Source organism: Hypanus sabinus, chromosome 4, assembly GCF_030144855.1.
Source record: "Hypanus sabinus isolate sHypSab1 chromosome 4, sHypSab1.hap1, whole genome shotgun sequence".
In the NCBI taxonomy this organism is placed as follows: Eukaryota; Metazoa; Chordata; class Chondrichthyes; order Myliobatiformes; family Dasyatidae; genus Hypanus; species Hypanus sabinus.
Genome location: NC_082709.1, coordinates 26110814 through 26124073, shown reverse-complemented (window position 1 = coordinate 26124073; position 13260 = coordinate 26110814). Strand labels below are relative to the sequence as shown.

The window sequence follows — 13260 nt, the reverse complement described above, 5'->3', positions numbered from 1 at the left end:
CCGCATGCCGTTCGGCCTGAAGAATGCCGCACAGACGTTCCAGCGGTTAATGGACGCAGTTGGAGGCGACCTGGACTTCGCGTTCATCTATTTGGACAACATCCTCATAGCCAGCAGCAGTCATCAGGAGCATCTGTCCCACCTCCGTCAACTCTACGCCCGGCTGAGTGACTACGGTCTAACAATCAACCTGGCCAAATGCCAGTTCGGGCTCAACACCATTGACTTCCTGGGCCAAAGGATTACTAAAGACAGGGCAACCCCTCTGCCCGCTAAGGTAGACGCGGTCCACCATTTCCCCCAACCCACCACAACCAAAGGCCTTCAGGAATTCGTAGGTTTGGTCAATTTCTACCACCGCTTCCTCCCTTCAGCTGCCCGGATCATGCGCCCCCTGTTCGCCCTGCTGTCTGGTCCGGGCAAGGACATTACCTGGGACGAGGAGACTGCCGCCGCTTTCCTTCATACAAAGGAAGCTTTGGCAAACGCTGCGATGCTAGTGCACCCCAGAATGGACATCCCTACCGCCCTCACAGTGGACGCCTCTAACATGGCAGTCAGTGGGGTACTGGAGCAGCTCATCGCGGGTCGCTGACAACCCCTGGCGTTTTTCAGCAAACACCTGCGACTACCCGAGCTCAAGTACAGTGCTTTCGACCGGAAACTTTTGGGGCTTCTTACCGGCATTTCAGGTACTTCTTAGAAGGTAGGCCCTTCACCGCATTTACGGACCACAAACTGCTTACCTTTGCGTTTACGAAAGCGTCCGACCCCTGGTCGTCCCGCCAGCAGCGCCATCTGTCCTACATCTCTGAATACACAACAGATGTCCGGCACGTCTCGGGTAAGGACAATGTCGTGGCGGATGCGCTCTCTCGCCCTACTGTTCATGCCCTTTCCCAAGGGGTAGACTTTGAGGCACTGGCAGAGGCGCAGCAGGCAGATGAGGAGATTCCGAGTTACAGAACCGCAGTCTCTGGTTTGCAGCTCCAGGACCTCCCCGTAGGCCCGGGTGAGAAGACCCTACTCTGTGACGTCGCCACCAGCCAACCCCGCCCTGTCGTCCTGGCACCTTGGCAGCGACACATTTTCAACTCCATTCATAACTTAGCGCACCCCTCCATCAGGACAACCATCTGGATGGTCTCCAGCAGGTTCGTTTGGCACGGACTCCGCAAGCAGGTCAGTGAATGGGCCAGAATGTGCATGCACTGCCAGACGGCCAAGGTGCAGCGGCACACCAAAGCTCTGCTGCAGCAGTTCCATCCCACCCGCCGGCGTTTCGACCACATTCATGTGGATATCGTGGGCCCCCTGCTAGTGTCGCGAGGAGCGCGGCACCTCCTGACTATCGTGGACCGGTTCACAAGATGACCGGAGGGGATCCCACTCACGGACACCACCTCCGAATCTTACGCCCGGGCACTGATCACCACCTGGGTGTCCCGCTTTGGTGTACCGGCCCACATTACCTCCGACAGAGGCGCCCAGTTCACCTCCAGCCTGTGGTCAGCTATGGCCAGCCTTTTGGGGACTCAGCTGCACCACATCACTGCCTACCACCCACAGTCGAACGGACTAGTGGAGTGTTTCCACCGTCACCTGAAGTTGGCCCTCATGGCCCGCCTGCGAGGAGCCAACTGGGCGGACGAGCTTCTCTGGGTCCTACTCGGCATCCGCACGGTGCCCAAAGAAGACCTGCACGCCTCGTCGGCCGAGTTGGTGTACGGCGCACCCCTGGTCGTCCCCGGGGAGTTCATACCAGCCCCAAGGGGGCAAGAGGAAGATCCTGCAGCAGTCCTGGGCAGACTACGCGAGAAGCTCGGTAACCTGGCCCCCATACCCACTTCACAGCACGGGCGGAACCTGACCTGCGTACCCAAAGACCTGCAGAACTGTAAGTTTGTGTTTGTACGAAGGGGCGGGCATCGGCCACCGCAGCAACGGCCCTACGAGGGGCCGTTTACGGTGCTCAGGAACAACTGGTCCATGTTCGTGCTGGACGTTGGGGGGAGAGAGGAGGTTTTCACGGTGGACCGTCTCAAACCTGCCCATGTGGACCTGGTGCAACCGGTCGAGTTTCCGGCACCGCGGCACAGAGGCCGACCTCCCAAACAGGTTCCGGCCCAGACTGTGGACAATGGGGGGTGTATCGCCGGTTCTGGGGGGGGGGGGCTACGGGGGTTTGTGAGTACGTGTCTTTTGGAGCATCTGCGCCCACGGGGGGCAGGTTGAGGGAGGCTTAAAAGCAAGGCTGTGTAGTTTGAATAAAGTTATCTTTGACTGCAGTTTACCGACTCCGTGTCGTTATTTTACCGCTGCGTGTAGCACACCACTACAGAACCAAAAAGGTAATTATCCCTGGATTGCTACCTGACTCACAGGCAAATTGGCATAGGGTCAGTAACATGACAGAGTTAAATGTTCAAAGATTGTTGAGGGAGAAGTACTAAAAGTTTAAAGTAAATTTGTTATCAAAGTACACATATGTTACCATATACTACCTTGAGATTCATTTTCCTGCATGCAGGAGAAAAGAAAGACAATAGAATTTTACAAAAAAACTGCACGTAAGCAGACAAGACTGACAAGCACCAATGGAAGCACCCGCTCCACCTCCTTTCACCAAAAGATTAGCTCATGGGCCTCTGGTTTCTTCCTCCTGCAGTCAACGAATCACATCTTTGCTGACGCCGAGCGAGATCACAGTAACTTCTACACTACCTTGGCCCATTATATACTGATTCGACACTACCTTTAATTTGGTGTGTGGGTGTGTGGGTGTGGGTGTGGGTGTGGGTGTGGGTGTGGGTGTGTGTGTGTGTGTGTGTGTGTGTGTGTGTGTGTGTGTGTGTGTGTGTGTGTGTCTGTGTGTGTGTGTGTGTGTGTGTGTGTCTGTGTGTGTGTGTATTTGAATTCATCGGAGATTGACAACAGCATTGGTGAAGGAGGGAGTTCTTCCAATGAGTTAGGCTCCATTTGAAGAGTCTCGGCCCGAAATGTCGACTGCTTGTTCATTGCTGTGGATGCTGCCAGACCTGCTGAATTCCCCCAGGATTTTGCTCTACTCACTTTACACCTATGACTATGTGGCTAAGTACAGGTCCAACACCATATACAAGTTTGCTGAAGACACTCCTGTTGTGAGCTGTATCACAGATGGTGGTGAATCAGCATACAGAATGCAGACTAAAAATCCGGCTGAGTGGTGTCATAACAACAACCTCTCATTCAATGTCAGCAAGACCAAGGGACCGATTGTAGGCTTCAGGAGAAGAACACCAAAGGTTCATGTGCCAGTCCTCACTGGAGGGTGGGAGATGAAGAGGATCAGTTCCTTTAAATTTCTGGGTGTCACTACATCAACGGATCCTTCCTGGATCCATCATATACTTTATTGTCATTGTGCCAAGTACAGATACAAAGCCAATGAAATGCAATTAGCATCTAACCAGAAGTGCAAAAGAACAGTGTTATTTACAAAATAACTGTGAATTAAAGAAAGTGCTACAGCACACAAACATAAAAGTACTGAGACAGTACAATATGGGTGCAGTACTGCTTAGTGCTGTGATGTGAGGTTCAGCAGGGTCACAGCTGTAGGGAAGAAGCTCTTCCTGTGCCTGCTGGTGCAGGAGCAGAGTTTCCTGAAGCACCTACCGGATGGGAGGAGAGTAAAAAGTCCATGGTTAGGGTGAGATGCATCCATGATAATGCTTTTTGCCCTGCCCAGGCAGCGTTTATGATAAATTTTCTCAATGTGGGTGCTGATAATCCACTGGGCAGTTTTCACCACCCGCTGGAGTGCTTTGCGGTCCGTTTCCGGACAATTGCCATACCACACTGAGATGCAGTTGGTGAGTTTGCTGTCAGTGGTACAACAGTAAAAGTCCGTCAGTATCCTGGGACAGAGGTGAGCTTTCTTGATGCTCTGCAGGAAATAAAGGCGCTGTTGCACCTTTTTGATCAGGATGGAGGAGTTCAGGGACCAGGTGAGATCATCGGAAATGTGGACACAAGGAATTTGAAGCTTGATACATGCTCCACTACAGCTCCACTGATGTAGATTTGGATGGGAGTGTAGCTCCTAGCATGCCTGAAGTCCACAATGATCTCCTTGGTCTTCTGTGTGTTAACGGCCACGTTGTTGTCGGCAAACCACGCGGCCAGGTATTGGACCTCGTCCCTGTAGGCCGTCTCGTCATCCCCTCTGATCAGGCCAACCACCATGGTGTCGTCTGCCAACTTGATTATGGAGTTAGAACCATGTACAGGAACGCAGTCATAGGTGAACTATAATTCCAAAGAAAGCACGGCAGTGCTTCCTTAGAAGGAAGCAGAGATTCGGCGTGACATCAAAAACCTTGACAAACTTCTATAGAGTTGTAGTGGAAAGTGTATTGACTGGCTGCATTGTGGCCTGGTATGGGAACACCATACCTTTGAAAGGAATATCCTACCAAAGGTAGTGGATTCAGCCCAGCACATCACAGGTAAAGCCCTCCAAACCACTGAGCACATCTACACGAAACACTATCGTAGGAAAGCAGCAATCATCATCAAAGATCCTCACCACCCAGGCATGCTCTCTTCTCACTGCTGCCATCAGGCAAAAGTGCCTCAGGACTTGGACCACAAGGTTCAAGGACAGTTACTACCCCTCAACCATCAGGCTCCTGAACATAAGAGGATGATTACATTCATCTCTTGAAATGTTCCCACAACCACTGATCTCACTTTAACGACCCTTTATCTTGTTATTTCATACTCCTGTTTTTGCTAAATTGCTATTTATTTATAGTTGCTGCTCTACAGTTTCCAGTCTTCTATGCTCTTGCTCTTTCATTGATCCTGTTTACAGTTATTATTCTATAGATTTGCTGAATATGCCTGCAGGAAAAAGAAACTTAGCATTGTTTGTGGCGACATACGTACATGTACTCTGATAATAAATTTTACTTTGTAGTTTTTAACTTTCATTTTGTATACGAGGCTCCACCTGAACCACACTGGAACTAAAGTCCAGGTGAATCGAAACACTGGGGGTATGAATAGATCTTTAAACTAAATAGTAGGAGGCTGAGTTCAACAGACTGGAAAGGTATCAGTAAAAGGGAAGGGGAATATAGGAGAGGTTACTGAATTTAAAAAGGCAGGAAGTTTAAAAAGTTTAAGAATTCAACTTCAGGCAACATGGAGACAAACTCGAGAAGAAGGATAGTGAATTCCAGACTGCCAATTATCATATTTGAATGCGCACAGTATATAAAACAAAGGCTGCAAAAACTGCAAAGGTACACAAGGCCCAAAGGATAGTTGGGACTGGAACCAAAACTGCCTCCATAAGGGAGATAACACACAATGATTTACGAGACTTTTTGTGACTGAAGGATTTTACCAGTGGAAGTCAAGAAAGATCAACATCTTATCTCCTGTGTTTGTGGATGAAGTTATGATTTATTCATAAATATAGGAAGCATGATGATACAAAAGCTGGCTGTGTTTTGTATTGAGGAGGAAAGCTTTTGATATCGAAAGCAAATAAGGTGGACTAGTCAGTTCGGCAAGAAGTCAAGAGTTAATATCTTGTTTTATTTTAATCTCAATTATCATCATTGACACTATGCATAGAAGTTGGCAATTCAGCCCATCTAGTCCATGGCAAACTATTCATCAGCCTAGTCCCATTAGCCTGCATCTAGACCACAGCCTTCTATACCCCTTCAATCCGCGCACCTATCAAAATTTCTTTTAAATATTGACATCAAACCTACATCCACTATATTTGCTGGCAACTTGTTCCCTCTCACCACTCTCTGAGTGAAGTTTTCCCTCATGTTCCCCTTAAATGTTCCAACTTTCCCCCTTAACCTATGACCTCTAGATCCAGACTTGCACAAACTCAGTGGAAAGACCCTCCTTGCACTTACCCTATCTACCCCCCCCCCCCCGATAATTTTGTAATTCCGCTCATTCTTCTATACTCAAGGAAATAACTTAGATTGGGAGACTGGGAAAAGAAGTAACAAATGGAATATAGTGTAGGGAAGTGTATGGTCATGTACTTCGGTAGATGGAAAAAATGCAGTCTATTTTCTAAATGGAGACAAAACTCAGAAATCAGAGGTGCAAAGGGACTTGTGAGTCGTGCAGGATTTCCCTAAAGGTTAACTTGCAGGTTGAGTCAATGGTAAGAAAGGCAAATGCATTTTGAGAGGAAAAGAATTTAAGAGCAAGGATGTAACATTGAGACTTTATAAGGCATTGGTCTGACTGTAACTGGAGTATTGTGAGCAGTTTTGGGTCACTTAGCTAAGAAAAGATGTTCTGTCATTGGACAGGGTCCAGAGGAGGTTCTGAATGAGCCCAGGAATGACAGGGTTAATGTATGAGGAGCATTTGATGACTCTGGGCCTGAACTTTTAGAAGAATGGGGGCAGGGGGGAAGGAATCTCACTGAAAGCCACCGCACATTGAAAGCCCGAGATAGAGCGGATGTGGAGATGTTTCTTATAGGGGGCGAGTCTAGGACCAGAAGGCACAGCTTCAGAATAGAAGAATATCCATTTAAAACAGGGAAGAGGAGGAATTTCTTTACCCAGAGGGTGGTGAATTTGTGGAATTCATTGTCAAGGATGGCTGTGGAGAGGTCCTTGATTGGTCAGGGCATCAAAGCTTACAGGGGGAGGCAGAAGAATGGGGGTTGAGAGGGCCAATAAATCAGTCATGATGGAATGGCAGTGCAGACTCAATAGCTGAATGCTCCTTTGTCTTCTGGTCTTATTCCTCTGTTCTATTGCATTCCTCACTTCTCACCATGCAGGTCCTACCCTGGTTGGTTCTCCCAAAGTGCAACACCTCACACTTGTCTGCATTCAATTCCATCTACATTTTTCACCCCATTTTTCCAGCTGGCTGGTCCAGGTCCTGAAGTTCGATAATGACTGCTTTTAAAAAGCCAAAATAAAACTCTGCTTAGCTCAACTGATTACGAAGGATTTTGATTATATTCTCAGTGGCCACTTTGTTAGGTATCTCCTGTACCTGATAGAGTGGTCACTGTGTGCACGTCCATGGTCTTCTGCTGCTGTAGCCCATCGTGTTCAGAGATGCTCTTATGCACACCTCTGTTGTAACACGTGCTTCTTTGAGAACAGTCAGCTTGAATCAGTCTGGCCATTCTCCTCTGACCTATCTCATTAACAAGTCATCTTTTGCCCACAGCACTGCCACTCACTGGATGTTTTTCCCCACCATTCTCTGTAAACTCTAGAGATTGTTGTGCATGAAAATCCCGGGAGATCAGTTATTTCTGAGATACTCAAACCACCCTGTCTGGCACTAAAAATCATTCCATAATCAAAGTCACTTAGATCACATTCCTTCCTATTCTGTTATTTGGTCTGAACAACAACTGAACCTCTTGACCATATACACATGCTTTTATGCACTGAGTTGCGGGCACATGATTGGCTGATTAGAACTTTATTATGTTAATGAGATGTACAGTGTACCTAATAAAGTGGCCGCTCAGTGTATGTCAGTGACCTTGACGACAGAATTGATGGCTCTGTGGTCACGTTGTCAGATGGTACAGCAACAGGAGGAGTGGCAGGTAGTTTTGAGGCAACAGGAAGTCTGCAGAAAGACTTTGACGGAATAGGGGAATGGGCAAAAAAGTGGCAGATAGAGTACAGGTAACGTGGTTGATGGGACCTGGGTGCCCGTGTATACAAATCACTAAGTTTGCACAGAGTAAGGAAAGCAAATGCTATGTTAAACTTAACACAAGAGTAGGCAGGTAGAGATGTCTTGTTCAAAATATACAGGGTCCTGGTGAAACCCTGTATATATCTGAAATACAGGTGTCCCCCACTTTACGAATGTTCGCTCTACGCCACTTCACTTTTACAAAACACCTACATTAGTAACCAGTTTTCGCATTACAAAGAGGATTTTCGCTTCTACGAAATTTTTTTCCATTTATATTAATGGTTCTTTGCTTTATGCCATTTTGGCTTAAGAAAGGTTTCATAGGAATGCTCTACCTTTGTAAGGGCCGGGGGGATACCTGTATTACATGCAGGTCTGCTTTTCCAACTTCAGAAGAATATACTTGCCATAGACAGAGCACAATGATACGATGGCGGGTGCCCATGCTTATTACAGTACAAATAGATGTCACTCAGCCTATTATTCTCATTCCCCTTCAGCCCTGCAAAAAGCCCATTTACTTCTCTTTCATGTGCATGAGGGGTTATTTAGAGTAGCCAGTTAACCTACCAACTTAGAGGTATGGTGGGGGGTGGGGGAGGTTCATTTATTATCAAAGAGTACAGCTCTGAAATCCTTCTTCTCCAGGTAGCCATGAAACCAAGAAAGAAAAGAACAGCAGCACAGACATCAACCTCCAAGTCCCTCCTCTCCAAAAAACAAATGAAAACGGAACAGGCAATTTGATCCCCAAATCCCCCTCCCCTGAACACAAATAAACTGAGAAAAATCAGGAGGAAAGCACAGAATACAACAAAAAACATAAGACTGAAAAAAGTCCACAGTCCAAGTCCACATCCAAAACGCAGAAAACATTCTCCCTCTCTGTAACAAAGTGATCTCACCAGCAATAAAAAGGCTGTCTCCCCTGTCCAGCAGCAGAACGATTCCCCAGCGTTGAAAAGGCAGGTAGCTGGCATTTCAATCTCCCTCATTGCTTGGATTGGCAAACAATGGAAGCTTTATTCGATGAAATATAGTCAAATATCAGTCTTCAGCCTTCTGACCACGAGGTTCCCTCTACTTCCTGGAATCCTCTCAGAGACTACAGAGCACTGAAACATGCTAACAATCTCCAAACTGCAAATCACAGACTCCAACAGTTCTAGAATCACTTTCAACATGAAAAACAAATGTAAAAGACATAAAATAAGTGAAATATGTCTTTTTTTAAAATCAATCCAGAAGATGTCGACCGAAGGAGCGTTGCACATAGGTTCCATCTACAAGGAGACATTAAATGGACTGGGTCTCTATACTCTTGAGTTCAGAAGAACAAAAGATGGCATTTTATTCTCTTTACAACCATTGGGTAGGAGTTACAGGAGCCTGAAGACGCTCAATATTTTAGGAAAAACATTTTAAAAAATTGTTCTGCCGGTTTATTCTACCAATATGGAAAAATCGCCGCCACGGGGAACAACTCGTGCTACTATCTAGAATACATTCAAAGAGCTAATGCCTCAAAAAGGTGGCATCCATCATTAAGGATTCTCACCATCCAGGACATACCCTCTTCCCACTTCTACCATCAGGGAGGTGAAGACCTACACCCAGATTCAGGAACAGCTTCTTCTCTTCCACCTTCCAATTTCTCAACAATCCATGAATTCCTGAACACTGCCTTGTTATTTCTTTTTTTTTGCATTATTTATATACTTTTGTAATTTTATAGATTGCTATATTATTGCACTGTACTGCTGCAGCAAAACAACAAATTCCGTATTATTCTTATACAACAAGACCTGCAGAAAACAATCCAATATCATGCGGACATGGTCACCTTAACCAGTGATTTTTGGACAATCTTCCCAAGCGACTTACAGACATATGTAAAAATAGAGCCCACTGATCATCTGGGAATGAGTTGTAAATCCATTCTGGTCAACAGCCGCCCATCAGTCTCCCTTCAATCAGCAAACCGATGGAAGCTTCTGTCACTAATGCCCAGCTTGGGTTTCACCACAACCAGTCAGCCCCACATATCACTGCAGTCTCGGCCCAGACGAGCACCGAAAACAAATTCAGAAGGTAACAATGAGAGCGATTGCCCTTTAATATTAAGGCAGCATTTGCCCAAGTGAGGAATCACAAAGATGTGGCAATGGCCAGAGTTACAGCTCGCATGAAGGAGAACAGCTACAGTTGTTAGAGGTCAGTCACCTTTTCATCAGAGCATTGTCCCAACTATCATCATTAGTGTCTTTCCATTCATCATAGGAATGTTTGCTAAGGATTGTACAATGTTTCATTCCTTTCACAACTCTGCAAAAAAACGAAGGAGTCCATGCTTACACGCAGCACGTGCTGGGAGATGGTCAGTGAAGTGCTGCACAATGACCATCTCCAGTGAAAGAGTTTAACTACTGCTTAACCACTGCCAGATTTCCCGCCACCAACACTTCGGTTATCATCAGAAGTGTGACCGAAGCAACCATATAAATTGTGATCACAAGAGGAAGTTGAAGACTTATTCCATATCTACAAAGTATAGACAATGCTTCCTTTGAAACTAAATGCAAACTTCACACCTTCTGTATCACATCCATCCCATAGACGCCAGTGTCCTCTGGACTGGGATTCACAGCCTTTTAGGAATGCATTGTTCCAAACTAATTCCACAATACATTTTCAAGGAACAGAAGACTGGTAGCCAAAGCCATTTGCTAAATGTAAATGACCTAAACCCAAAAATCACTCTAACAGAACCCCAACTCTAAACTGTTGCAGATGCATTGGAAAACCGTATACCCTGCACGTTCCTCTCCAAATTGTATACATGTTACAAGAAATTCTAGTACTGTAATTAATAGTTTCTGCAGGGCTCTGCATCATGGTATTCTTTGGGTTATAACCAAGTGAATTACACATTAAACAATATTTTAAAAAAATCAAGGTTCTCACAGTTGTAACAATTTTTTAGCATCCCAGAGAATCCTCCACTGTGCTCTCTACTTCCAAAGCCATTAACACTTCCACATGACATGAAAAAGGGGAAAGATGATTTAGAAAGAACTTTTCCCAAGAACTGTTTCATGCCAAAAGTTATTTAATACAGTATTAGAATTTCTTTTAATATTACTATTTAGAAGACAATAATTTCTACTAATTACTACTGTTTCTTATCTAGATTGAAGAAGCGCAGAGTATAGATTTTATAACAACAATATATTGCATTCAAACAGCTGGCAGCACATCACAAATGTAAAGGAGGCAAACTCTCCTCTTCTGCTACATTAGAAACTAGTGCAAGAAGTAACCTTGACTCCACGGATTTTCCGATGACATATTACACTGGCACTCAGCCTGCCAGTCTTTGTAGGCTGTTCTTCTGCCCTCACAAGTGAAAATAAAAATCTAAACCTTGCTTCCCCCCGACCTCCAATCCCACTCCTGTGCATTTCACACCAATATTTAAAATCTTAATAGAGACGTACTGAAGTGGATTCAAGCATCCAAGCATACCTCCACTGAGCCTTATTGTGCAGAAAGGAGTTACACTGGTCTGGAAGCTTGCTGTCATGTGACATAACTTCAAGGGACCCCAAGACCTGCTTAAAGTTTGGCCTTTTCTGTGGGGAAATCAAAAACAAGCAAATCTAAATACCATTATATTACTCTGCATTATATTACAGTATTTATCTTCTATAAATCTAATTTAATTAAATGATTCACAACCACAATATTTGGGACAAATCCTCTCACCTGTCTGAAGTATCCAGGGACCGATTAGATTGCATCATGAAGTCATGAATGATAACATAACAAATGATATGAAAATGAAACATTACACGGGCAGGTTAAGGAACAGGTGGATTTCAAAGCAGATTAGAATGGAGTCAGTTATTTTAGACCAAAGCAGATGTATCATTTAAATAGCAAGAAGAGAAATAATGGAGGGTCAAATAGATTTTCGGATTATGCTGATCATTAATATGCAGTAGTAAGACGCTAAAGAAAAACTTAAAGGGTTTTACCATGGAAATGTAGTTTTTTCTCTACACTGTTTTATAAATAAATCTATATATCATGGCTTTTCTTTTTGTTCGTATCAATGACAGTGATCAATGTTAAAATGCCAATTATTCTTTTGTGTTAATTACAGAAGTGTGGCCAATGGAATTCATTGTACCACCTTTCCTATGCAAATGTCTGAACCACCAGCTTCTCTCAATAACAATGTCTTTCTGGCACATTGCCTTTTCAGGCCAATTTACTTTAAACTATCGTGCTGCAAATATACAATATCAGAGGTCCATAATTTCCTCGGCACCGTCCAGTGAGTTCGAAGGTTCCACGGGCCCTTTTACATTAAAGGAGTGTGGTTGATAGCAGATGCACACTCTGCTGTTGGCATTTGCACTGATCAGCATGAGCTTCATTATTCTGACAGCAGCAGACCATGGCTGGGTCCACCCTGCAGAGTGCTGACAGAGTCATTGGCAACACAAACAAAATGCTGGAGGAACTCAGCAGGGTCAGGCAGTATCTGTGAAAACGAATACACAGTTGACGTCTTGGGCGATCATCAGGACTGGAAAGGAAGTGGGGAGATGGCAGAATAAAAAGGTGGGGGGAGGGGAAGGAGGACAAACTAGAAGGTGATAGGTGAAGCCAGGTGGGTGGGAAAGGTAAAGGGCTGGAGAAGAAGGAATCTGATAGGAGAGGAGAGTGGACCATAGGGGAAAGGGGAGGGGGGGCACTGGGGGAGGTGACAGGCAGGTCAGGAAAGAAGGTAACAGGCCAGAGTGGGGAATCGGAGGGGGTGGGTGGGTGGGTGGAGAAAAACAAAAGGAAGAAACATTTACTGGAATGAGAAATCAATGTTCACGTCATCAGGTTGGAGGCTTCTCAGACAGAATACAAGGTGTTGCTCCTCTACCCTAAGAGTGGCCTACATGGTAGCAGAAGAGGTGGCCGTGGACCGACATGTTGGAACAGGAATGGGAATTGGAATTTAAATGCTTGGCCACTGGGAAATTCTGCTTTTGGTGGATGGAGCACAGGAGCTTGACAAAGCAGTCCCCCAATTTATGTTGGGTCTCAGCCATATACAGGATACAACAGACGACCCCGACAGGTGACGGATTGTTTGGGGCCATGAATGGAGGTGAGGGAGAAGGTGAATGGGCAGGAGTAGCATTTCTCTCGCTTGCAGAGATAAGCGCCCAGACGGGGATTAGTGAGGAAGGGATGAATGGGCAAGGGAATCATGGAAAGAGCAATCCCTGTGGAAAGCAGAGAGCGGGGAGAAGTAAAGATGGGAGTGATGGTGGTAGGATCGTGCTGAAGATGGTGAAAGATGTGGAGAATGATATGTTGGATGTGGAGGCTCATGGGTTGGTAGGAGAGGACAGGAGTCACTGTTAAGGCAGCAGGAAGATGGGGTGAGCACGAGTGGCTAGGAAATGCAGGCAATGGGGTGAGGCAGATTTACTGACTGCAATTCAGGTTTAATAAATACAAGTCACAATATACATGTCAGTG

The 13260-nt window shown here is 45.6% G+C and overlaps 1 protein-coding gene across 7 annotated transcripts in view; it reads right to left on the bottom strand.

The window, feature by feature from the left end:
• LOC132392587 (mitogen-activated protein kinase kinase kinase 20-like) overlaps positions 1-13260 on the bottom strand; it is a 130891-nt gene that overhangs the window by 77304 nt on the left and 40327 nt on the right. For all 7 annotated transcript variants that reach the window (XM_059966662.1, XM_059966665.1, XM_059966660.1 and 4 more), the window contains one exon: positions 11239-11345. In XM_059966662.1, coding sequence (XP_059822645.1) covers positions 11239-11345 — 107 coding nt within the window. The remainder of the gene's footprint in view (positions 1-11238; positions 11346-13260) is intronic.